This window comes from Pleuronectes platessa, chromosome 23 (assembly GCF_947347685.1).
Source record: "Pleuronectes platessa chromosome 23, fPlePla1.1, whole genome shotgun sequence".
Lineage (NCBI taxonomy): Eukaryota > Metazoa > Chordata > Actinopteri > Pleuronectiformes > Pleuronectidae > Pleuronectes > Pleuronectes platessa.
This window is the reverse complement of record NC_070648.1, coordinates 933420-956273: the sequence shown is the minus strand read 5'-3', so window position 1 is coordinate 956273 and position 22854 is coordinate 933420. Positions and strand designations below refer to the sequence as shown.

Genomic DNA, 22854 nt, shown 5'->3' with positions numbered 1-22854 from the left:
CATCTCCTCCTCCGGCCCGACCTCATCAACAGGATTTAGCTCCTCTCCCCCCGAGGACAGAAACTGGGACTTGATTCACACTCGTAAACTGGGACGAGCGTTCTCACCGGACATCCGACGATGAGGTCACTGGCCCTGAGGTCCTCGCCGTGCTGCTGGGCGTGTCTCAGGATGGGGAGGGCGGAGTCAGAGGCGGCGTTGATCCCTCCCAGCTCCTCCAGGGCCTCGCAGTACTGCTCCAGCCTCTGGGTGGGGGCCAGCAGGCAGTGGGGGAAGGAGAGGGGGGAGAGGGGGGAGGCAGCAGGGAGTTTGGACTGGGGGGGGAGAGAGGAGGAAGAGGAGGAGATACGTCAGACGTGGTCAACTTTCACTGATTCACCACAGGCCAAGAAAACACTATATAACTAAAAGTAATTCAATAATCATAACGTATAATATCTAAAAGATCTTTACATAGTAAGGTTGAGACTTTTCAGTTTTTGAGAGAAACACAACAGTTGTTTCAAACCTGATTCAAAACAATAACTATTGATATTAATGTTCATCTTCATATGAAAGATGAACATTTACTCTGAAGGAAGAAACTTTAAAAATGACGAAAACAAGAAACTTTCTACCAGAAACCAACGTCTCTTCTTTCAGAGCCGATGGAAAAGTTCATTTATAACTAAACTGCTGGTGAACACGTTGTAGTGGAAAATAACTAAATGTGTTTCAAACCTATTCTGTAGTTGAAGAGTAACTTTCTGCCGACCTGTCTAATGACCTGAAGGGTTTGGGACCTGAAACCTGTTTGACCTTTCTCTCTACCTGTTTGACCTCTATTACTCATTGACTGTCCAAGAACCCAATGGAAACGTATGCAAATCATTTATTCCTGTGACAAACTGCGCCTACAGAACCAGTCTGAACTGGTACAGACCATCAGCCTTAGGTCTCCTGTGTAAGATCACTGTGAGATCCCTGGGACTCTCTGTGTTCATCCTGAGAAAGCTCCTGAGAAAATACATGAAGATAAATGTGATGTTCCAGCGTCTTGTATTTCCAGATTTCCATCACACTTTGAAAGTAAAGCTCATTTTGGTCTTAATTAGTCTTCAGAAATACTCGATTAGTTATACTTATTATTTTAGCTCAGATTCTATGTTAAAATAGTTTAAAATATTACAGTTTTTTAAATCTAATTATGTGCAGAGCTGCTTCACTATCATCTGTATAATTTCATTTTAGTCGTTACATCGTGATGGACACAAACTTCCCAGATGTTGACCCGTGTCACTTCCTCTCTCTGGTGTCTCATGGACGCCGCCTCACACACGCTGTCGTAACAATCACGGTGTGATCACCATCATCCTCTAACCTGAGCACCAGGCTCACATCGATCACCATCACAATCACCATAAAGCATCCACATAACACACACTGTGTTCCAGCTGCAGGACCGGCACACACTGCCTCCTGGTGGTGACTCGCTGGAACCGCAGCTCCTCAGCTCTGTGGTTGCTGCTTTCAAAGTCGAGTTAGAAATCTCACAACGTGTCGATGTCGTTAATTGAAGCTTCCACGAACTCAAATTACTTTCTGGATAATCCACCTTTAATTGGCTTTTCTCGTGCACATTAAACATGTAATTATCTTTACTGTATACAGCTCGTGTTTTAATTGCTGCCACTGGTGAATAAAGCAACTTTAATTGGTTTGTGCTTTTTTTCACTCATGTTGATCTCACACTGGGATTGAACAGATATTTCAGAAAACAGGAAAATAACCAAATAGAAAATATTGGACCCTGACGCTCTTATTATTTATTAATATCTTCTGTGCAGATTCAGGAAAGTGAAAACATGACTAGAATGAGTTGAGTCCAGGAAATGTTGGATCAGGTTCATTACAAAAATCATTTTTATCATCTTTCCATCCACATTCGGACATTTCTTCTATTTGGGGAGTTACGCTTTCTATTTTGTTTGTCATATTAAAAAAAGAAGAAGTTAAATCCATAGTTTATTTAAGCAGCAACATGACGAGTCTCACCTTGAAGAAGTCCGCGGCCTGTGTGACCAGTGGAGAGTCCAGTTCTGGTTTGGTCCGGATGTAGTGAGAATACTGAAGAAACTGCTCCCGCTGTGTAGGAAGAGAAGACAGTGAAAAGTGTAAGTAGGAGTTTGATATGTAAGAGAATAAAAAAGTACATTTTCTTCTGTATTCCATTAAATATCTCCAGTCACAGGAAAGAAGTCACAGAAAATGACAGAAACATTCATTTGACTTGTGTTTAGACTCTTTAGTTTGGTTCCTGTCCCATCTGCTAACATGGAGGAGGATCTGTAATGCAGCTAGCCACCAGGGGGCGATCGAGACGATCTTTATCAACAGTCTACGTTCTGTTCTATTTCTTTGCCGCCCCACGACATTCCTGCACTCACGTATTTGCTGAAGCAGTCCTGTTGCAACAAGCTCTGCACGAGAGCGCCCTCCATGGCCGGGAGGAGGTTCTGCGCGTGGAAGGAGCTGAGGCCGGCCCAGTTGGGGAAGAGGGCGTCGGCCTTCCCCCTGATGGAGGCCGGCGTGTCGGAGAGCTCCAGCAGGGGGAGGTACGTCTCTTCTACGCCCTTCAGCACGGCCACGTACTGCCTCTCTGAACTCAGCATCCGGCACCACAGCAGGTACAGCTTGCTGAGGGGCCGAGGAAGAGGAGGGAGAGAGAGAGAGGGAGTTGATGAAGAGGACGAATCACTTCCTGAAGGTCATGAACTCTTGTTTCCTCACACGGAACCACACCCCCACAGGTTCCAACAAACAGAGAAGAAGAACCCACCTCTGGGGAGTTGAGCCGGTCCGGTCTGTCCCCGTCTCCCTCTCCGTCCTCCCCAGCAGGACGTGCTGCCGCGGCGTCCCCGTGTAGTCCACCACCTCCTTGCTGCTGACCTCCACCCCCCGGATCAACACGCCTCCTCCCGCCCCGCCCCCGCCCCACCCGGGTATAGCTGCAGCCATGCCGGTGGTGATGACCGGGTCGGCGAAGGCCCGTCTCCCCAGCCAGGACATGGGGGAGCTGCGGCTCGTCCCGCTCACCGGGGACTCGGCGGGTTTGGGGGTGGTGGTGCCTCGGCGGGGGGGCGAGGAGCGCCTGGAGGTCGAAGCTCGGGTGGCGCTTCCGGGGGGGTTTGGGGGGCAGCGGCGCCTCTGGGGGCTGAACGGAGACGGATTGTTTATTGAAATAAACCAACATGACAGAAGAATAGAAACACAATAGATCACACAAACACATTTTCAATAAACAACTCACGCTCTTCTTTCCAGGATTCAGGAGATTCTGCAGGAACTTCCCTCCTCCAGCTCCTCCCCCGTTTCCTCCCCCTGCTCCATCTTTCTTATTCCCTCTCTCCTCTCCGATCTTCAGGGTGGAGCAGGTCTGGGGCCTGAACAGCGACGCCAGAGATCCCCAGGACTGCAGCCCCCCCTCGCTGCCTCCGGCCCCCAGCCCCCAGTCGCCCTCCCCCTCGGGGCCCATCAGGTCCCACAGGCTGCTGGCCGACGGCGTCTTGGGCCTCCCCTGGCCCGGGTTCTGGCCCCTGTCCGGCTGGAGGAATCGCGGCTTGACCTGAGCCACCGTCCTCTGGTAGCGCTCCACCGTCTGGGTCCAGAGGTCCAGCAGCGCCCCCCCGCCGAGCTCCAGAGCCAGGGAGCGGGCGTCCTGGAAACGTGACGGGGGGATGGGAGGGAGGGAGGCCAGAGGGCAGGTGATAGAGGACGAAGAGGAGGAGGAGGAGGAGGAGGAGGAGGAGACGGCATCACACCACTGGGTCGCCTGCACAGGACAGAGAGAACCAGAGTCACCACCCTGTGTTTGTTTGTCTCCACTAAACAGTTAAAGTCTCTTGAGGTGTTGAGGACGTGGGACAGATGCTGCATCACCTCGGTCAGCGTGGACAGCAGCCTCTGGGTGTTGTCCAGGGTGGTCCAGCAGTCAGACAGACAGTGGGACATGTCTCTCAGCTTCTCCCTCACAGGAGGAAGTCGGATCTGGACGTTGCTCAGCCCCGCCCAGTCCAGCTCGCACCAGCTCTCCAGGACGCTGAGGACGGACAGAGTCTCGCTGTGCAGCTCCTGGAGGATTCAAGCAGATCCACTGTGAGGCCTGTGTCTGGAAAACCTCCGGGGGAAACATGACTGGAATAATTCTGACGGAATGACACAACGTCCACATCAGCCTGCACACAAACGCACAACTGTGGCCTCGACACACATCTGTTTACAACGTTTCACGCGTGCAGACGATTCCGTGGCGTCAGCTATCGAACACTCACATTCGCCGTCTCTCTGAAGGTCTTAAACTTCTGCTGCTTGAGGGAGAGTCGGCTGAGGGAGAGAGGGGGGTCCCTGTAGTCCTCCAGCTGGGACTGGACTCGCTCAATCTCCTTATCGCACTGTGGAGGGGGAGAGAGAGAGAGGGAGAGGGAGAGGGAGAGGGAGAGAGGGAGAGAGGGAGAGAGAGAGAGGGAGAGAGAGATAGGGAGAGGGAGAGAGGGAGAGGAAGAGGGAGAGAGAGAGAGAGAGAGGGAGAGGGAGAAGGAGAGAGGGAGCGGGAGAGAGAGAGGGAGAGAGAGAGGGAGAGGGAGAGGGAGAGGGAGAGAGAGAGGGAGAGGGAGAGGGAGAGAGAGGGGGAGAGGGAGAGGGGGTATTACACAAAAACTACTAGACAGATTTCCTCAAAACTTGGTGGCAGGATTTTTAAACATGTTAACAACAGTTGAAGGATCTCGATGAGAAGAACCTAAACGTGGTTTCCTCAGGGAACCAGTTACTCTCTGAATAACTTTCCAGTTTGAGAATGAGCCACTCGTCCATTTCCTTCCTCACACACCTTTTCCAGTTGGTCCGCCAGCCCCGCCAGTCGTCCCAGAGCCTCCAGGTCGCGACCTCTCTGGTTGGACACCCGGACGAGCCGGTGGAGGGCGTCGTCCACGCTGTCGTAGAGTTTGGAGGTGGCGGCCAGCGCAGCCCTGAGAGGACGAGAATCAAACATGAGCCGGTGAGACAAGTATCTTCTTTTCTCTTTTAAAATCAGATTCCAAATGGCTCAGAGATCTCGGCCAAAATCGCATATTTTGGCTCGTGGGAAATATGTAATTATGAGGAAAAACCAGAACAGCTGTCAGAGAAGAAGAAGGAATCAAATGGGCGACGAGCCTTCACTTGTCTTTGGCCTCGTTCGTGTTCAGAATGAGGCCAAAACTCATTAGTGCAGATACAACGAGTGAAGATCCTGTTTGAGCTGAAAATCGGTCACAAACAAACACACTGCTTCGCCCTGTCCTCCGTCTCCTCCTCCGTCTCCTCCTCCGTCTCATCCTCCTCTTCCTCCTCTTCCTCCTCCAGCTGGGATTCACTCTTCTGGGCTAAATCAAACATCGTTGTTTTCCAGATGAGGAATATTTTTAACCCATAACTCATCTCCACATAACAATGCGTCAGTCTGAGTTGGAGAGGGGAGCGATGCAGATCCTGTCGGCCCCTCGAGACCCGGCTGCTCGTGGAGCTGGTTTGTGGATCTGTGAGTATTTGTCTGATTCCTGTTGTTCTGAAAGTCACGACTTCTTTAAACTAACTTCAATGCAGCCGAGTGTAATGTATATTCAAACCGTCTCCAGAGCATAACAGCAAAAATAGCCTTTTATTATCCAAGTATAAGCAGAAGAACACATTGCTGCTATAAATAAAGGTCGTGGAATATTTGTTCCACTTTTTTTTAAATACAATTCATCAATTCTTTGTTTGGAGATACCTTCACTGACTGTGGGAATTTTCACTTTCATTCTTTTCAAACACTTTGGTCCTATTTGTTAATCTATCATTCTAGTACATTATAGAATAAATCTTTCAGTACCTGCAGTCTGGCGACTTCTGTGCTAGTCCAGATGTGCTATTGGTCAGTCCGGCCAGCCAGGCCCCGCCCCTTTGCTGCAGCTCAGTTAGGCGCTGGTCGGCCAGGACGCTCGCCATCAGCTGTCGGTGTTTGTCGATGCTCAGAGGAACCGCCTGGAGGAAAACAAGAAGACGATTCTGAGAGGTTTCTGGAAATTTGAGATGATTACCAAAGCGAACAATGAAATCTGAAATGAGCTTTAGTGTCAGAATCAGTGTAAAGAAATTAATAAAGACCTTGATGTTGTCTGGCAGTGGCTCAGTGTCCATCGACTGCAGCGCCTCTCCCAGCAGCATGAGGGCGCTCTCACAACGCTCTGTCAGACTCTCCAGGCTCTGACGGGAAAAAAGTACAAGAAGAATCAGTGATTTGAGACAAAAGTTTTACACAAACCGTCGGTGAAGTAAGTTTAAAGTAGGAACTCGCTCATGGATCCACGAGAGAGGTCAGAGGAAGCACAGAGCACCGCAACATGTGTGGGTCTGTTTGGATAACACAACATAAACTGTCTGGGGAAAAACCCATTAAGAGTCTTCAAGTGTCTTTTTGTTTTGTCTTTCCATGATTTGTCCTTCGCACCCGGTTCATCATGAATCTGTGACAACGCCGACCACCACGAACATCTGCTCCCTCCAGCCGGCATCGTCTCCTCGGCCCGTCCTGCTCCTGAAACCTCTCCCCTCTACAGCCTCGGTGGTAAGATTTTTTATTTGAAAACTCAGTTGTTATATTTCAATTCCACCCATTTACTTAATTAAAATAGGAAATATCCTCCTTAAACTGATCCTGTTGATTAGAATAAAAACATTTCCTGATTTATTTCTGTCAACAACGAATTCCATATCAGAAAATTGAAGATATGTTAGATATTCATTCAAACATTCTCCAGCTAAAGCCTGTTATATGTTAAGCTAAATTTGAAATCTACATATTTGAAAAATTGCATTAACTCTGTCAGGAAACAGCTTTAATGTAATTGAAACCAATAAATCTGATTAATTTAGCTAAAGCACAGATATCAGTCGATGTGAAAACCCTCAAGTGATCATTTCCTGCTCAGTTTCCCCTGAAGACCATTTCACAGAACGATCAGGAGATCTGCTGCTTCGGGCTGAAGTAGATCTACCGGGAAAATTAGAAACTGTGGAGGATGTAGAAAGTTAGAGGAAACTAGACTTACCACCCTGACCAGTGCAGTACCAGTTTACACACTGATGTGAGATCACTGCGACCTTTGACCTTTCATGACTGCATCTAACAATTCATCCTTGACTCCAAGTGACAACAGGTCAAAGTCTGAAGAAATCCTCTAGAGGCCGACTTGAGATATCATGTTTTGTGAGGCCACCTTGACCTTTGACTCAATTGAGAATCCACATGAATCCACAGAAGAAGAACCAGCAGGTCCTCACCAGTCTGAAGGCGAGCCAGTCTGAGTGGCAGTGGACGAAGTCTCCGTCCATCTCTGTGAGCAGCTGCTGCTTGTCCACAAACTGCTGCAGGACCCCGGTCCCCTGCACCATGTGGATCTACACACAACAGGAAGTCACACAATGAGTCAACAGAGGAAAGTTCATCCTTCAGTATAAACTTGTATCTTCACTCGTCTTCTCGTGGCTGTGGACACAAACTCGTCCTCCTTGCTTTTGAGAGCCTCACGTAATTAATTTAAAAATTTATTTTAGAGAAAAACCTGACAAAGCAAAAGCAAGTTCTCCTCTTCCAGTTCTGTCTCCATTTGTTTATTCATCCTTACAGATAAAAGAATCTGCCACAGCTCAGCGTCAACATCTCCTGGGCGGGATTCCCCTTCAACATGCAAACGGGTTCCGGCGCCAGGTTATTATACAAACCACATGCCCAGAGGAATGTTCCCATGCCTCAGTGCGAGGAGGAGCGAGGAGGAGCGAGGAGGAGCGAGGAGGAGGATCTCTGCAGATCAACGCCAGAGCATCGAGCTGAATTACCGGTAACATGGGAGTTATTTACGAACTCTACTCGGGCCAAGCGTGTGGAAACCGATTTGCTGTCAAGCTTCAGATACGAGCGTCTGATGATCATCGAGTTTTCAGCAACCGACACAAACAGAACAGGCTTTGTGAGAAGTTACTTCCACTTGAACGTGAAATCAAACCGAACTAAAGGAAAATGACCGGTTGCACTTTTGCTCCTTGACCCGTAAACATGTGATTTGCATGAGCTCACCTCTGCTCCGTCCACATGGAGAGCGACGGCCTCCTGCTGCTCCTCCAACAAAACCAGAACCGACCCGAGGCCTCCAGGGACCAGCAGCTGCAGCATGCACAGAAACACATGTGATGGAGCTACTTGATCACATCTGCAGGGTAATCAAAAGCACACGAGCAAGAACTTTCATTTTGTTCCTCTCACCTGGAACTTGTGAAGTGCAGAGAGGCAGCGGGCGGAGGGTGGAGAGCGTCTGCTGTCAATCAACACCGTGAGACCTTTGTCTTTGGCTTCCGGCCTGATGAGGACGGACGGACGGACGGAGGGACAGAGGCAGGACAGCAGAGGTTAGACAAGAACACACTTCTTTATCAAATGAGACATCTGCAGTTAAAGGTACAAAACTTGAATTCTCTAATTATATGTGTAAATCTGGAAGAAGGGGGGCGGGGGGGGGGGGGGGGGGTTACCGGGTGATGCTGTGGTAGCAGGCCAGGACCCGAACCGTCTCGTCCTCACATGAACCCTCCGATGAGGCGTCCGTCTCAGAGACCACCAGAGCACGTCCCAGCCGGTCCACCGTCCCTGTTGCACCAGAGTTAGCGTTGAGTGGGGAGGCCGAGAGAAAGTACAGCGTGAATACAACACGAGCCAGGAACTGCATTTCCCACAATGCTTTGAGAGCTGCACGCAGAGGGTATACATTTTATAAGGAGTTTAAAGGTGCAAGTTATAGACTGTATATAAAGATGGACGCCACAACTATGTCCAAACAAACTAAGTAGAAGTAATTTGAGCCGACTCCCCGTCACACACAATACACCTGAAAGAAACTCGCCTGTCAACTTCAGCTTCCCCGACTGGAGGAGTTCTGTGTTCAGCTCCCTGAGGAGGGGGGGCTCTTTGAACAAGACGCCGTTCAGTTGACCGGGACATGTCTCTGCCGCCTGTGGCTCTTCATCAGAGTGGTTCAATAGGGATGTGCCAGATTGTCCGTTACAGACGGACAAAGACTCAGCTTCCGTCTCTGTTCAGAGAAACAAGAGAATATTCAAGATGTAGAACATTTCAAATCTGACGCACGTGGATAAACGTCTAGTTTCCGACCTGCGCCGCTTGTCTTGGTGTTCTCCGCGGCCTCTTTGGTTGCAGTGGGCACCGCATCCGGTTCATCAGCCGGTTCCGTTTGTCCCGGCTGGTTCTCCTCGGTGACCGGCAGCTTTGTGGAAGTAGAGCTGCAGGTCGGCCCAGACGGAGGAGCTTTACCCGGCAGCTTCGAGACCTTGTGGTGCGCACGCCCGGCCGACCTGGCTCTTCCTTTGGCCCCCTTCCCCTTCCTCTTCCTCCTAAAGACGTTTAATAGAAAGTTAATAATCACGCTCTTCGGATCTAATCTTCTTCAGAGTGAGTTTGTATAATCTGCTTCAGGGCTGAATGTATGTACGTTGGGACAATCTGTACCTTGTGCACAGAGGTTGCACCTACGTGTTACATATCTGGAGTTTCATATGGACGTGTGAAGAAGGAAAAGATGACAGACTGCAGTGAATCATAAGAAATGCATCAGTACCGTGGTGCTCTGAATCCTGCGGTTTTAACTTCCTTTCCTCTGGGACACATCCTGTCCTCCGTCTTTCCTCCTTCCTGTTCCTCTGCCCCCTTCGGCTTAGAGGAACTCGTGGTTGTGGACCCACTGTTGGTGATGTCTCCACTTCCTGGAACGCCAGTGAACGGTCTCTCTGGTGCGTCTGATGTCGGCGTGGTGGCGTCACTGTCGCCACTCAGTGGTTTATCAGTGTCCTCAAAGACCGAGTCTGAGTGAGACCCGGGATCGGAGTGTCCCTCTACGACATGCTCCACCTGGTGGTTCGTCGATGCCAGGATTTCGTTAGTGACCAAACTGTTGCGGCTCTCTGAGTCTTTACTTCTGAGCTCGTCTCTGCCCGGCTGCACGAGGCCGATGCTCTCTCTCTCCTTGCCAACGCCTGGCCTCCTCTCCTTGGATGGGCCATCAAAAAACAGCTGGCTGCTTCCTACACCCCCCGAGTCCCTGCTGGATTTATCTCCTTCGTCAGAGTCAAGGACAGAGGAGGAATAAGACCGCCTCCCCCTGCAAGGCTCAGCGCTTCCTGGAGGAGGCGCTAAGGAGTCACCTCTGGGGCTCGCCACGTCTCCTCTGGCACCAAGAACCGCCCGAAGGCTTCCTGACCTTTCCACTCTCCCATATCCCCAAGCTCTGCCATTTCGGAGTTTGATGGCCTTACTTCTCCTGCACAGAGGCAACGTCTTGGTCTTGGAGATCCCATGCATCTCCAGGTACCTTTGCCGTGGGTCAACCCCCCCGTCCGGACCCCCCCTAGGCTCCAACAGCTCCACATAGTCCCCGTCAAGCTGAGGGGGCCTCGCTGTCCGCCCAAGCCCGTCTTCGCTGCGCCTTCGCCGGGGGAGCGCTGACCCAGAGTCCAGCCCGTCCGGTTGTAGATCCTCCTCCTCGTCCCAGGACCAGGAGTCCAGTTCCCCAGAGGATGAGCCACCCCAGCCCCCGAGGCTGCTGCTGCCCCCCTCACTGGGCAGGCGGCCGGATATGGAGCCGTCGTAGTTCGACATCAAGGCCAGCTCCTCCGACGGGTCGTGGATGAACTTTGGGTAGACCACCTCCTTCCACGGAATTCGAACCACACCATCGCATGTGCTGACCAGGCAGGTGTCAAGTCCTCCGCCGACTACGTGAATAAGAGAAGACAGCATTTATACATTTATTTCAGTTCCTCTGTTTCAAGGTTCTTTTCACCGCCCATCACCTGCTGAGCTTCTCCTTCCATGTGCCACCCGGTGGTCACTCCTCGCCACACCTCCCTTTCACTTCTCTATTTTGCCTTCAGGATTTACTGACAAATGAAACTAGTTCTACGCTATGCCACCTGATCAACTAATACATCCACTAACAGGAGGAGGTTATTAAAACTGAAAACACTTTATTATTGTGTTTGCATTAATATTATGCATCAAGCTCATTAGATCTGTCCGAGGAAATCCAGTCGGTTGAGTCAAAGGATTTATTGACTCGTGCTTTTGCTTTGTCACGTTTTAAAAATAACACAAATGGTTTCCTCACCTTCCCTCTTGTGGCCTCGCTCTTTGTTGATGCTGTGTAGCCACTCAGAGGTGAACACAAGGGGGTGCTGTGACTCGGGCACCAAGATTTCCTGAACAGTGCGTCCTCCAGGTGCCAGACATTTCAGAGCCAGTCGGGGGCAGCGCGTGGAGAAGGGCACCACCTGCAGGTAGAAGTCGTTACTGCGCAGGAGCCTCCAGTCCAAGGTGGAGAGTTGGACGACCACTTTCTCTCCCAGACACAGAGGCCAGCCGGAGTGGAGGAACAAGCAGCCCAGGTACTGAGACTGAGAGGAGACACAGGGCGGGAGGTCAGCTGTTAAAGAATCAAACCTTCATCTGCAGATAATCATGTTTTCTCTCTGTAGCTCTTCTGGTCCGAGTGATGTCAACGCCCTTTACAGATCTCAACCCAACTCTATGTAATGCTCAGGCACAATATCTCTCTCTCTCTCTCTCTCTCTCTCTCTCTCTGTCTCTCTCTCTCCCACGAGAACCAGCTGGAACTCAGCGCGGTCGTGTTCGGCTCAGCTCCTCACTCCAGTTCCATTTCTAGAACCAACGCTGAACCGGGCGACGCTATTCAGAAGCTGGACTGGCACAGAGCCGCACGCCAGTGTCAGACATGTGACTCACGCCGTGTTTTCTAAAGCGTAAAAGTGCTTAGCTAGCATCACGGGGGGGGGGGGGGGGGGGGGGAGAAGACTCTGGACGGCTGCAGAGTCAGTGTGAGTCAGAGACATGTGGACGACCAGCCCGACGTGCCACTGCTGAGAGGAAAACACATTTAACAACAAAGTCAAGTCAACAACAGGGATCTAAATATAGAGACCACAACAAATCATAAAAACTGAAGAAGTGTGTGAGTTTGGGTTGAGGCCCCCTGCGGTTCCTTCCTGCCGTCAACCAGCTGATCTGATAAGAGAAACCTCCTCAATCCAAACTGTTCCCACCTCAATCGATGCCGAGTCCGATCTAAAGCCCGGCTCCCAGTCTGAGGTGGAAGCCTCTCTGCTGTTCCCAGTCTCATATAATCGACTGACACAGGGCTGCTCCCTCCCCCCACCCCCCACCCCCCTCCAGACTCACGAGACCTGATCAAATTATATTCTCGACCTCTCCTCCATCTTGCGTTTTCCGCCGCTCTGCCCTTTATTCAATCTCCACTTCTCAGCCTCCCTCCCGAGCCACTTTCTGAAAAACTCTGGATATCTGTCAGGGCGGCGATTAGCATCTAAAAGCATGTGTGACTTTTCCTCTCTGAGAAGGTCTGAGACATTCTGTAGCTCCCTGTGTCCTCCTCCCTCTCGCCTGCGTCCCCTCAATGTACCCCAGTGTTTCCCCCGCCACCTCCCATTCCTCCCAAGAATTCCTCAATCAGTCCACTATAATCTGCACAACCTCCAGCATCTTGTGTTTTCTTGCAGGCATGCGCGTGCACGCCGGCACAGTGAATGAAAGCCATGTTCATTCTCTGCCTCGACTCCCACTGCCGCTCTGTTACTCATTCTTTCTTTCCCTCACATATGGAAGGAATTAGTGTCGTGACTCACGCAGGCTAACGGCCGGCCCCGGCAGCTCCGCTCGGCGACAATCAAAACAAAGTTTGCTCACAATGGCCGTGCACGTCTGTGGAAGCTGCAGAGGGTCAGGGGGGGGGGAAGTTTGTGCATCTGTGTGTGTGTTCGGTGAAATCCTCAGTTTCTCATTTGTTCTGTGCCCGACACAATTACTGGAAGCTTCGGTGTCGAGCTCCTTATATCATCTGATACTTGTTTTATTTCTCTGTGTTTCTCTCATCTGTCGACTCGGTGCAGCCCCAGAGGCAGGAAACCACCGGCGGCTGCTCAGTCTCATATTTCACCAGCTACTTTCACTATGTTACTTTCACACAGACCCTCCACGGTGCAGTTCACTGCTGCAGGGTCACTCCTGTCATGTTATGGAGGCCTTGAACTTTCTCTTTGTGACCAGGTACTAGTTCACAGACCTGACCCTTGGATCCAAGACGGACTTGGACTTTTTATTTTTGAGATTTGACAATTTTAAAAGTTTGCGTAATAGTGGAAAGCAAAAATAAGTAAATTCTAATGTGGTAGAATCCCCCAAAATAACTTGAATAGCTGAAAAGTGCGTAACTCCGCAAATGCCTCTGAAATTCAAACAAGTTGCACCAAATCACATAAATTATTGAATTTCGTGAAAAGCTCAAAAAACACCTCATCTTACAATGATATATAGAAAGTCCGCAGGTTCGATACCCAGCCACATGGACCATTAACACCACGTCACTCACTCCCCTCCGCTCTTCCTACGGTTTCTGTCTCTCTGCACCAGCTAATAAAGACAAAAAAACTCAATAGCCGGACTTGGACTTGTCCCAACCGACTTGCCGTAGAAGATTTACGACCAGATTCTTCACCACAACTCACTCTCACCAAAGGAATCTCAAAACGCTGACAGCTGACACATTTCTCCGTCTCTCCACATGTGACGGATGATCCTGTTTCTGATTACGCAGCGATGTGTGTGTCCTGTGTGTGTCCGGTGTGCGCGGCGTGGGGGACTCACACAGGCGTGCTGCTGCAGCTTGTGCAGGAGGTGTTTGGCAGGAACAAAGTAGTCCAGGAGGTAGCGGAGACTGTCGTGTTGATACGTCGACTCCAGGACAGAGAAGACCTGGACAGACGTGCAGAGAGGGACAAGGACACCACAAGACACACAGAGGATCAGTGCACAGGACAAACGTCTACGAATGTTACATATCATCGCAGACGTGTGAGCTAAATATCTGAACTTAGGTCCAGTTGTTTTTACATCGTATCTTTACTCTTGGAATGAATAACCCTGTGTGGCTGCAGGGGGCGCTGCTGCTCAGAAACAGTCCCACTCTGTTGCTTTAATGAAAACAGACTGTAGCTGAGCGGCCGGTTGCGTTTTGTTTGTGTTGGCTTCCAGCAGCATCTTGTATCAGGTTTGTGTTACTCTGCTACTCGGCTGCAGACGTGTGGGTCGGAGTGAAGGTGTGTGTTTGGGACGTCTACCTGGGAGAGGAGGGGCGGCGCCGTGCTCTCAAAGGGAGGATACAGGGACGAGAGCGCCCCCTGCACGCAGTCCTCCATCGCCTCCGAACCCTGAGAGATGGCAAGAGAGGGTTAATCCAACGGGACACTGAATCAACCCTAATGTCTGTGTTTGTGTTTAACGGCCGGCTTGTCTCGCTTTCTGCTGACACACACAGACACACACACACACACAGATACACACACAGACTAATATATACACACACACATACTCCACTTCCAGCTTCCTGTTGTAAGGTCTGGGGAGCGTCAAACATTTCCTCCAAGGCCCAGTCAGTGTAAGAACCCCCAGAACAAAAGAGCAACTCCCAAACACACACACACACACAAACACACACAACACACACACACACACACACACACACACACACACACACACACACAACACACACACACACACACACACACACACACACAGACACACACACACACACACAGGTTTGTGCAGCTCTCCTTACTCAGACTTCCACTCACTGTGTTCAACCAAACTAAACTTTATCCCTGATCTGGACCAGGACTCAGGTCGAGGTCAAGATACTGGAAAATGTCCTAAAGCAAGTACACACACACACACACACACACACACACACACCATGCATGCATGCACAGTTGCACTCTCGCTCACACACATCCTAACAGGGGGGGGGGGGTGACGGAGCAGAACACGCAACACGCATGCTGTTTATTTATCTACACTCAATGTTGCTGTGGTGACCTGCAACTTTTTTCTTCTCTCGTTCTTTTCTTTTCAAACCTCTCTCTCTCTCTCTCTCTCTCTCTCTCTCTCTCTCTCTCTCTCTCTCCACATCTGCTTCTCTGCCTCTTTTTCCTCGGTTCCCACCGCCCACTCCCTCGTTCCCTCGTCTCCCATCTTCTATGTTTTTTCCTCTTTCTTCCTCTACGGCCGACTCTCTTTGTTTCACCTCCGTCCGACTCCATGAAACTCATCTGACAACAATTACCCCCGGATCCTCTCTCTCTCTCTCTCTCTCTCTCTCTCTCTCTCTCTGTGAATGCCGACAATAAGCGAGGGGATGGAGAGAGCGGGAGAGAAACCAGACTGGGAGAACAGGGTGTACGGAAAAAGAGAAGAGTGGCTGGAGAAGGAGAGCGAGAGCCAGGAGGGAATGAGCTGGGGGGGGGGGGGGGGGGGTTGAGGAAGACCTGGGTTACACAGAGTTTCAAAACGGTTCCTTTGGGTTTGTTTGTGCACAGAGGGGAGTTGTGGTCTGCAGCCACAGAGGAGGAGAGAATGAGAAACTCAGAAACAAGGAACTGACAAAATGAACTCAACAAATAAAGGGTTCGAGCTCGGTCTGTAAAGAAAGACGGGGACACGTCACACAGGACAGAGAGTAGGACAGATGGGGACTGGAGGAGGAGGACGTCTTTAACAATGTTCTTTAAACCTTTAAAAACATGAAGCTGCTTGGAGCCGGCTCTGCAGCTCAAGGTCCTTCACACGAGATCAGGTTTCTGTTCCCGTCCTCTCTCTTCTCTCCCGGCTGCAGACACAACTCTTCATCTGTGATTTCAGCAAAGTGGCACCAGGCTCAAATTCATGCAGATTAATTTTTCCGGAGGATTTTTGGACGAGAGCTGCACACGCAATTTGGGAAGAAAACAAATCTGAATGACAAAACTTTCATAAACGTTGCTGAACGCACAGATTTGTTTTCCACAAGCAGCTCAAAAGATTGTGTTACTCTTTTTGTTTTTCCTGAACAAAACCACTAAATCTCTCATTGTGGAAAACCACAGTCAAAATATCTTATTCTAATGACGTCAGACTGATGATTTGTTACAGAGCTAAGAATCTGAGGGATTTACTGAAAACAACATCCGACAGATCCTCTATTGACCAATCACAAGTCAGTCTCAGCTGTCAATCATCACAATTCACCCTTTAAAGAAAATACTAATCAAAACCAAACTTACTGGAAAACTATTTTAACCAGTTGTACTTTGAGATGTAATTTTGATCCATGTCCCATCTGCTCACATGGAGGAGGCAGGTTTTATGACTATGAGCCGCAGCCAGCCACCAGGGGGCGATCACGTCCTCCATCTTTCTGTCTTTATATTCAGAGTGTCGGGTCTAGATGAGTCATGTTTGCAGCGGTCTCCCTGGAGGCTGCTGTTAAAGGTGTCTGGTTGTAAAGAAGCTCTAACAGCCTCCCGGCTCACGGACAGAACATATTGAGTCTAGTAAAATCCCAGCGGGGGGGGGGGGGGGGGGTTGTTGGGCTGCACGAGAAGCCAGCGGGAACTTCCCCCTCAGACTGAAGCCTCCCACACCAGTTGAGTTAATTCATCACTAAATTAAAGTCAAAAACTAGAAAGCGTCCACTGATCTGCTCCTGTGGTCTGTGGATGTCCGATTACACACAAACACAAACACACAACGCATGCCTCATTGTGTCTTTTTTGCAGCTTTTGTGCTTGCCACAGTCTCAACGAAGCCGATTTGGAACCACCATGCAGTTTGGTTCCATCTGGCTCCGTGCAGCCCCCGAGGTTCAGATAGGGAGCTCGTGCCAGAGCAGCCGTTCCTCCGGTGAACAACGTGCCGCTCACAACACTTCACTACTGAGGTGTTGATACCCACAGGCCGTTCAGGGGCTGGGAGGCACAGTTTGGTTTAGTCCGGCTGAAGATGGACGACACGTCTCCACCTCCTCCCAGAAATGAAGCCAAAGATGTCCTGGATACAAACGCTGCACCTTCCGTTCTTGCAACTGGAACTCTGACAACTCGGGTGAAGCGGAGCAAATCCAAGGCCGAAGGTCCCTGAACCTGTCTGACCTACTGAAGCTCAGGTTGGACTCTACAGGAAGATTGAGAAAAGGAAATCAGCCTCATGTCCCTGAGCTCAACTCCTCGTGGCTCCCGCATGACCTGCAACAACATTTAGTTTGGATCGGTGATTTACCGTGTCACTGCGGCAGCACCGTTCCCCCCCACAGAACCTCTCGTGTTGTGTTTGCTTGCCTGAGCACTCAACCTCCAACAGGATGCACCACTGCTAACATGCAAAGAAAGGAATTTCACTCTGGAAGCACACTCACTCAAACGCACTGGGAGTTACGAGTGAAGGGAGCGATGCAGCTCTTCCACCAAACCACAAATTCCTCTCTAACATGTGAATATTATGAACTTCCCAGTAAAATCAGAGGAAAGGTTCTTAGCCTCTCACACAGGAGACGTCTGGATGATTTATAAACTCTTTTCCTGTTTAACCAAACTCTTTTGGTCCCAGTGCTTCTAATGCAATTACACACTTTGCTGTTCTTCACAGGCTGAGACGTGCACGTGAAACAAAACCAAGTAATGGAATTAGTCAATTCGATTTCTTCTCAGGACAAAAGGAGCCTCTCGTGTAAAACCTCTCTTGAAGGAACTTTAGATGAGATTCACTTCCTCTCCACTGGAGGCACTCCGGTGTCGCCTCAGGCTCGGACGTCCAGAACAGAGGCTTCGCTTTTATATCTCAGACTTTCCACCATCAACACGTTATCACCACATGAACCCAAACTGACAAGGTAGTGAAGACCAGATCTGTTCATATAGTACAACTACCTGCAGAAGCAAGTACAACAGATGTTACATAAGTAAAAGTACAATAGTAGAAGAGATTAAAACTACTGAGAAACCGGATCCACGAGATGATAAATACTTTAAACAGAGTTAACAACTAAATCCTCTAATGTTTCTTCTTGTTCTGGACTCTTCACTGACACACCTTCTACCCTGGCTTTGGTTTCCTGACTGTTCACAGGCAACAACAGCAGAGGTCCTGTACCCACAATGCACTTGGTGACACCTTCCCTTCGTCCAGTGCTATTTACACCTTGTGGACGTTGAGTCACCAGCGGCGGCGCTGAGGACAAGCGGGACAGTGGGCAGGGAGTGTGCATCCTCAGGACGGTGTCGGATATGGACACACGGTACAGAATCAGGGAATATGTGTCACATGTGCGTCAGACTTCCTGTGTTTCTCCCCTGTACGCTGACGCTCAACGGAAGAGGTGGCGCTGGTCGTCTGAACAGATGCTTGGCACCGAGAGGAAAAACAGACAGAGCGGGGGAGAGGTGTAGAAAAGAGAGAGAGAGAGAGAAACGATCAGAATACGGTAGAAATCAAAAGGAAATTCAAAAGACTTAAATAGCACTCGGAGTGTCAGGTTATGAAATAGATTGAGCGATTAAGAAAGCAGATTGAGAAGGAGACAGACACTGAGGGAACCAGACGGTCCTGTGAGGCCTCAGACAGAGAGAGGAGGAGGAGGAGGAGGAGGAGGAGGAGGAGGAGGAGGAGGAGGAGGAGGAGGCAGCTGACCAGACGGAGGGATCGATGGGAAACCAGAGCAGCAGCAACCATGATGGAAACCAGATGAAGACCCCGGCAGAACGTGTCGAGCAGACAAAGAGGAGAAGAAGAGCGATAGAGCCGAGAGGAGCTGGGAGAGTGATAGAAGATGACATGATTAGGAGAAAGAGGGGAACCGGAAAAGAGGAGGTGCAGTGAAGAGAGGAGACAGGGAAAGAAATCAGGAGGGAGGCAGACAAAGGGGAAAGAGGCCTGAGACTAATTTCCTTTTCTAAATCTCCCGGCTGATCTAACCTGAGCTCCAGTGGGTTGAGACTTTAGACTGATGGTCTCAGACGACTGTAATGCTCCAGTCTGTCAGTGAATACCATCCACATGGATGTGACTCGTTATGATCTTATTTATGCTGTTGTGAAAATTAGAAACAACACAACATATGATTTATGTTGTAATAAACCAGAATTAAACTTCAAGTTCGAAGATGGATCTTTTCTTTTGGTCACTTTGTTTGTGCAGCGTCTGTAAACACAACATCTTTTCTCCTTATCATTGACAGATTGTTCACTATTAACACATCCAGGAGGCACGGAGCCACATTAGCAGTTATTTGGAATAATGGTGTAATCTCGCAGTTTGGGTGATGTTACAGTGGTTCTCCGGCTCCTGAGGGAAATCTGTGTTTCTTTAGCTGCTAGATGATCCACTTTGTTCAGCCGCTGCTCGTTGGCCTCGTCCTGCCTCGGTTCCAAAACCAAAACAACCACCTGAACGAGGCTGAAGCGCTTCACAGAGCTCACTGTGAGCAACACGTTCCTCTTCACACGCCCATTCGGTAACATGAGATCAAATGGATGCTCTGATTTCATGGTTTTGTTTGTTATATTCTGAACAATAAGGCCTTTCGGTGTCGGATGAAGATTCTAGGAGTCAAAGAATGACAAGGAAATGTAATTGAATCTGTGAAAGACTCAAATCTGCCTCCTGATAAATCACTCAGGCTCCAGTGTCTTTAGCTGCATCCTGGATTATAGAGATTAACGAGCAGATTAACACCACATGCAACAAACTGGTGTGTTGAAACGTGTCCAGTGTGTTGGTCTGCATCACTGTACACGTCAGTCAGTGTGTTATCACAGGAAACTCGTCTGAAGACAGATTCCTGTGATCGACAACCTGGCTGCTCCTGTCTGGAACGTTCACGTGTTGTCTCCACCCGCCTGGTGCTGCAGAGGAGGTCAAAACAAACACACTCACTGCCACTTTCCTTAGACTTCTAGTTTCTGGGTCTGATTGCATGCATGTTAACACCTCTGTGCATGTGTTATCAGCCGTGTTTCTCCCTCAGCGAGTTCATATCAACACGTATGTTCATATATTGAACACATGTTCTCTGCAGGTTTGCATTCATGAGACATTTTGTTCCTCAACACCTAAAACTTTTCTGTGACTGTAAAACTCCTCCTGTCAATCCAGAACTTTCCCCGTTGGCGTCTGAGGAAGACGAAACCCTCCTGCACATGTTCTCCCTCTCCTGAAGTTCCTGCCATCCCTTGTTCCTGCTTTCTTTCTTTCTTTCCTTTTCTCTCTGCTCCCTTTTCTCCCAGGTCCAATGTGGAAAATGCGGCATCACCGAAACCACTGTAGCTGCCGTCCAAGTCTCCTAAAATAAAAAAAGTAGCCCTACCCTCCTCTTTTATTACACTCCTCCAGCTCTCCCTTTCTCTCTGCCTCTTTCTCCTCCTCTCCCTGCCAAGCTGTTCCACCCTGCCTGACAACACAGGAGCAGGAACACAACCTCAATCTTTGAACGTCTGTAACATCTTTATTATTTCCTCTATGTGCCTCAGTCCGTCCCACTGCCTCTGTGTGTGTGGATCAGACCATTAGTGGGAGTGGATGGTAAACAGAGTCCCAGGAGACGCAGCACAGAGCTCTATTGATGCTCCTCGTCCCCATGTGCAAACGTCACACATCTGGAATCTGCATAATGTGCTGCTGATGGCATTTGACAACACGGCAAGCTTTAAAAAAAAGACTTGTAGCTGCTGACTGCTGCATATTTCTCTCTAAATCAAACACATGCCTTTGGAGAAGTGATGATTTAAGTAGAAAATACAGAAAGGGGAAGCTGTTTGGGGGTTTTGGAGTCTGGGTGATAGTTTAAATGTCAACATATTCATACAAAGCATAATGCAAACCTAGAAAATGTACTTTTAAGTAAATTTAAGACTGTTAAACTTTAAAAAAAATCATGTTGAAACGTATTAATCATATTTTATCAGGCTTCTCAGATGGAATATAACACACTTTGAGTCTGTTGCACATCAGAGAAGCTGTGAGGAGTATTTGTGAATCTGCCTGAGCAGGGACTTACCATGACTTCAGTCAGGAACTCCCAACATAGTCCTCAGCTCCTTTCCTGCAGCGCTTCCTCTCCGCATCCTCCGCTAGAAGAACTACTTTCTCCGTTTCACTTACAGTCGAAAAGTCTCCATGACCTCCTCCTCCTCCTTCACCTCCTTCTCCTTCACCTCCTCCTCCTTCTCCTCCTCTCTGGGCTCAGATCTCCCTCGGTCTCTATCAGCGGGTAAAAACAATCCTCCTCTCCTCTCCAGCCTCAATGTCCTGGAGCTGGTTTCTGAGTTTTCCTCCCAGTCCCACGCACACGCCCCCCTCTCCTCCCGTCTCCTCCTCCCCTCTCCTCCTCCTCCTCCTCTCCTCCTCCTCCTCTCCTCTAACAACAGCCCCACAGTCTAAACTCAAACTTTCCATTTTTCCCCTGAGCTGCCTCCATGAATAGACAATAAAAAGCTGTGACGCCACACCCAGCGTAAACAAACCCTGTGATGTTTTATTATGGGATCACTGGTCCCAGTGACATGGAACCAGTAACTGTGAGAGGCAGAGAGTTGATCCTGTGCGACGTTTAGCCAATTTCGATGCAAACAATCGTTTCAAACTCTAAATAATCTTTCGAGTGAGTGTTTCTGCTCAGGAATAACACATTATATTAATATTGTATTTTACAAATTGTGTGTTTGCAGCAGTGTGGATCAACCGAACATTATGTGCGTTGTTAATTGTCTCAATAAATATTATTAAAGCTTGATTTTAAACGAATTGGTGCGACACTGATCAAGATATTCAAACTTTTACAGTCGCCACGTGAGGTTCAAGCTCCCAAAAGTCTAGAGTACTACATTCCCCACAATGCAACTCGTCAGCAAGTTCCTTCCACGGGTCAAATGTCAAATGTCAAATATAATAATTTAAAATAACATTTACATCTATAAAAATAAGATAAGGAAACAATGCAAATATATAATTACATTTAAACAAATAAAATATATAAAATTTAACTTAAAAGAACGAAATTAAATAAACTGATTTTTAAAAACATTAATATAAAATCTTATCTTGAACACTAAAATTACAAAAAAACTAAATAAATTACGTATAGCATTTGTACTTTATCCATTGTCTGTCCTTTGTTTCTTTTTATTTTATAGTTTGGAGTTTCCATGACTCATACTTTCTTTTAATTCCACTGGTCCACACTGGTTGCTATGGAATCGCTAAATTTAACCTTTATGGTCTGTGTTTAAATGGTCGCGTGAAGGAGTGAACGTTCTCTGCAGTGAGTCAACAGCGCCACCTTGTGTTTACTGTTGCACACTGCATTAATCAAAAAGTGGAGGAAAAGGCTCCAATGATCTATTTGATACCAGGAGAACTCTTTAATAAGTTATTAGATATAAATACCTCTACAATACATAAAGTGAAACATTTACCTCCTATTGGAAGCACTTGGATAATGTTTGATATTTTATTTAATTAGTTTTCAATGCGATCGCTTCGGCTTTATGAGCAGAATTAAAAATACTAAAGGGTGACGAGCATGATATTGAATAACTGCACGTCAACTGTCAAATATGAATTTCGTTTTGTTTGTTGAGGTAAAATAGTTTAGAATTAGAACAGAAATGTCTGACAGATACTGCAAAGTTAGCTCGAGGGGTAGATGGTTTCAGTGCTGAGTGAAAGTAGAGACTCAAACTGAAGCATGTGGCAAAGACAACTGACAAGAAGGACAAGAAGGACAAGAAGGACAAGAAGGACAACGTCCAACCCCCTCCAGCCCAGTGTGTGGGTGTCTTCTTACCCACTGCATCGCCTGACTGGTTTATTTTACTGTGCATTCATCACACTCA

General features: G+C 48.6%; 1 protein-coding gene across 1 annotated transcript in view; it reads right to left on the bottom strand.

Moving 5' to 3' along the window:
- The window catches only part of arhgef40 (Rho guanine nucleotide exchange factor (GEF) 40), a 28025-nt gene extending 6680 nt beyond the window's left edge, over window positions 1-21345 (bottom strand). The window contains 22 exon segments of the mRNA XM_053416142.1: window positions 108-314; window positions 2035-2124; window positions 2427-2676; window positions 2819-3117; window positions 3119-3193; window positions 3290-3811; window positions 3919-4110; window positions 4311-4430; window positions 4868-5006; window positions 5891-6042; window positions 6166-6264; window positions 7342-7458; window positions 8135-8221; window positions 8321-8414; window positions 8587-8701; window positions 8955-9143; window positions 9224-9462; window positions 9687-10839; window positions 11232-11517; window positions 13802-13909; window positions 14275-14364; window positions 21018-21345. Of these exon segments, the coding sequence (XP_053272117.1) occupies window positions 108-314; window positions 2035-2124; window positions 2427-2676; window positions 2819-3117; window positions 3119-3193; window positions 3290-3811; window positions 3919-4110; window positions 4311-4430; window positions 4868-5006; window positions 5891-6042; window positions 6166-6264; window positions 7342-7458; window positions 8135-8221; window positions 8321-8414; window positions 8587-8701; window positions 8955-9143; window positions 9224-9462; window positions 9687-10839; window positions 11232-11517; window positions 13802-13909; window positions 14275-14364; window positions 21018-21020 (4626 nt within the window). The 5' untranslated portion in view covers window positions 21021-21345.
- Between the last annotated feature and the right edge of the window lie 1509 nt (window positions 21346-22854).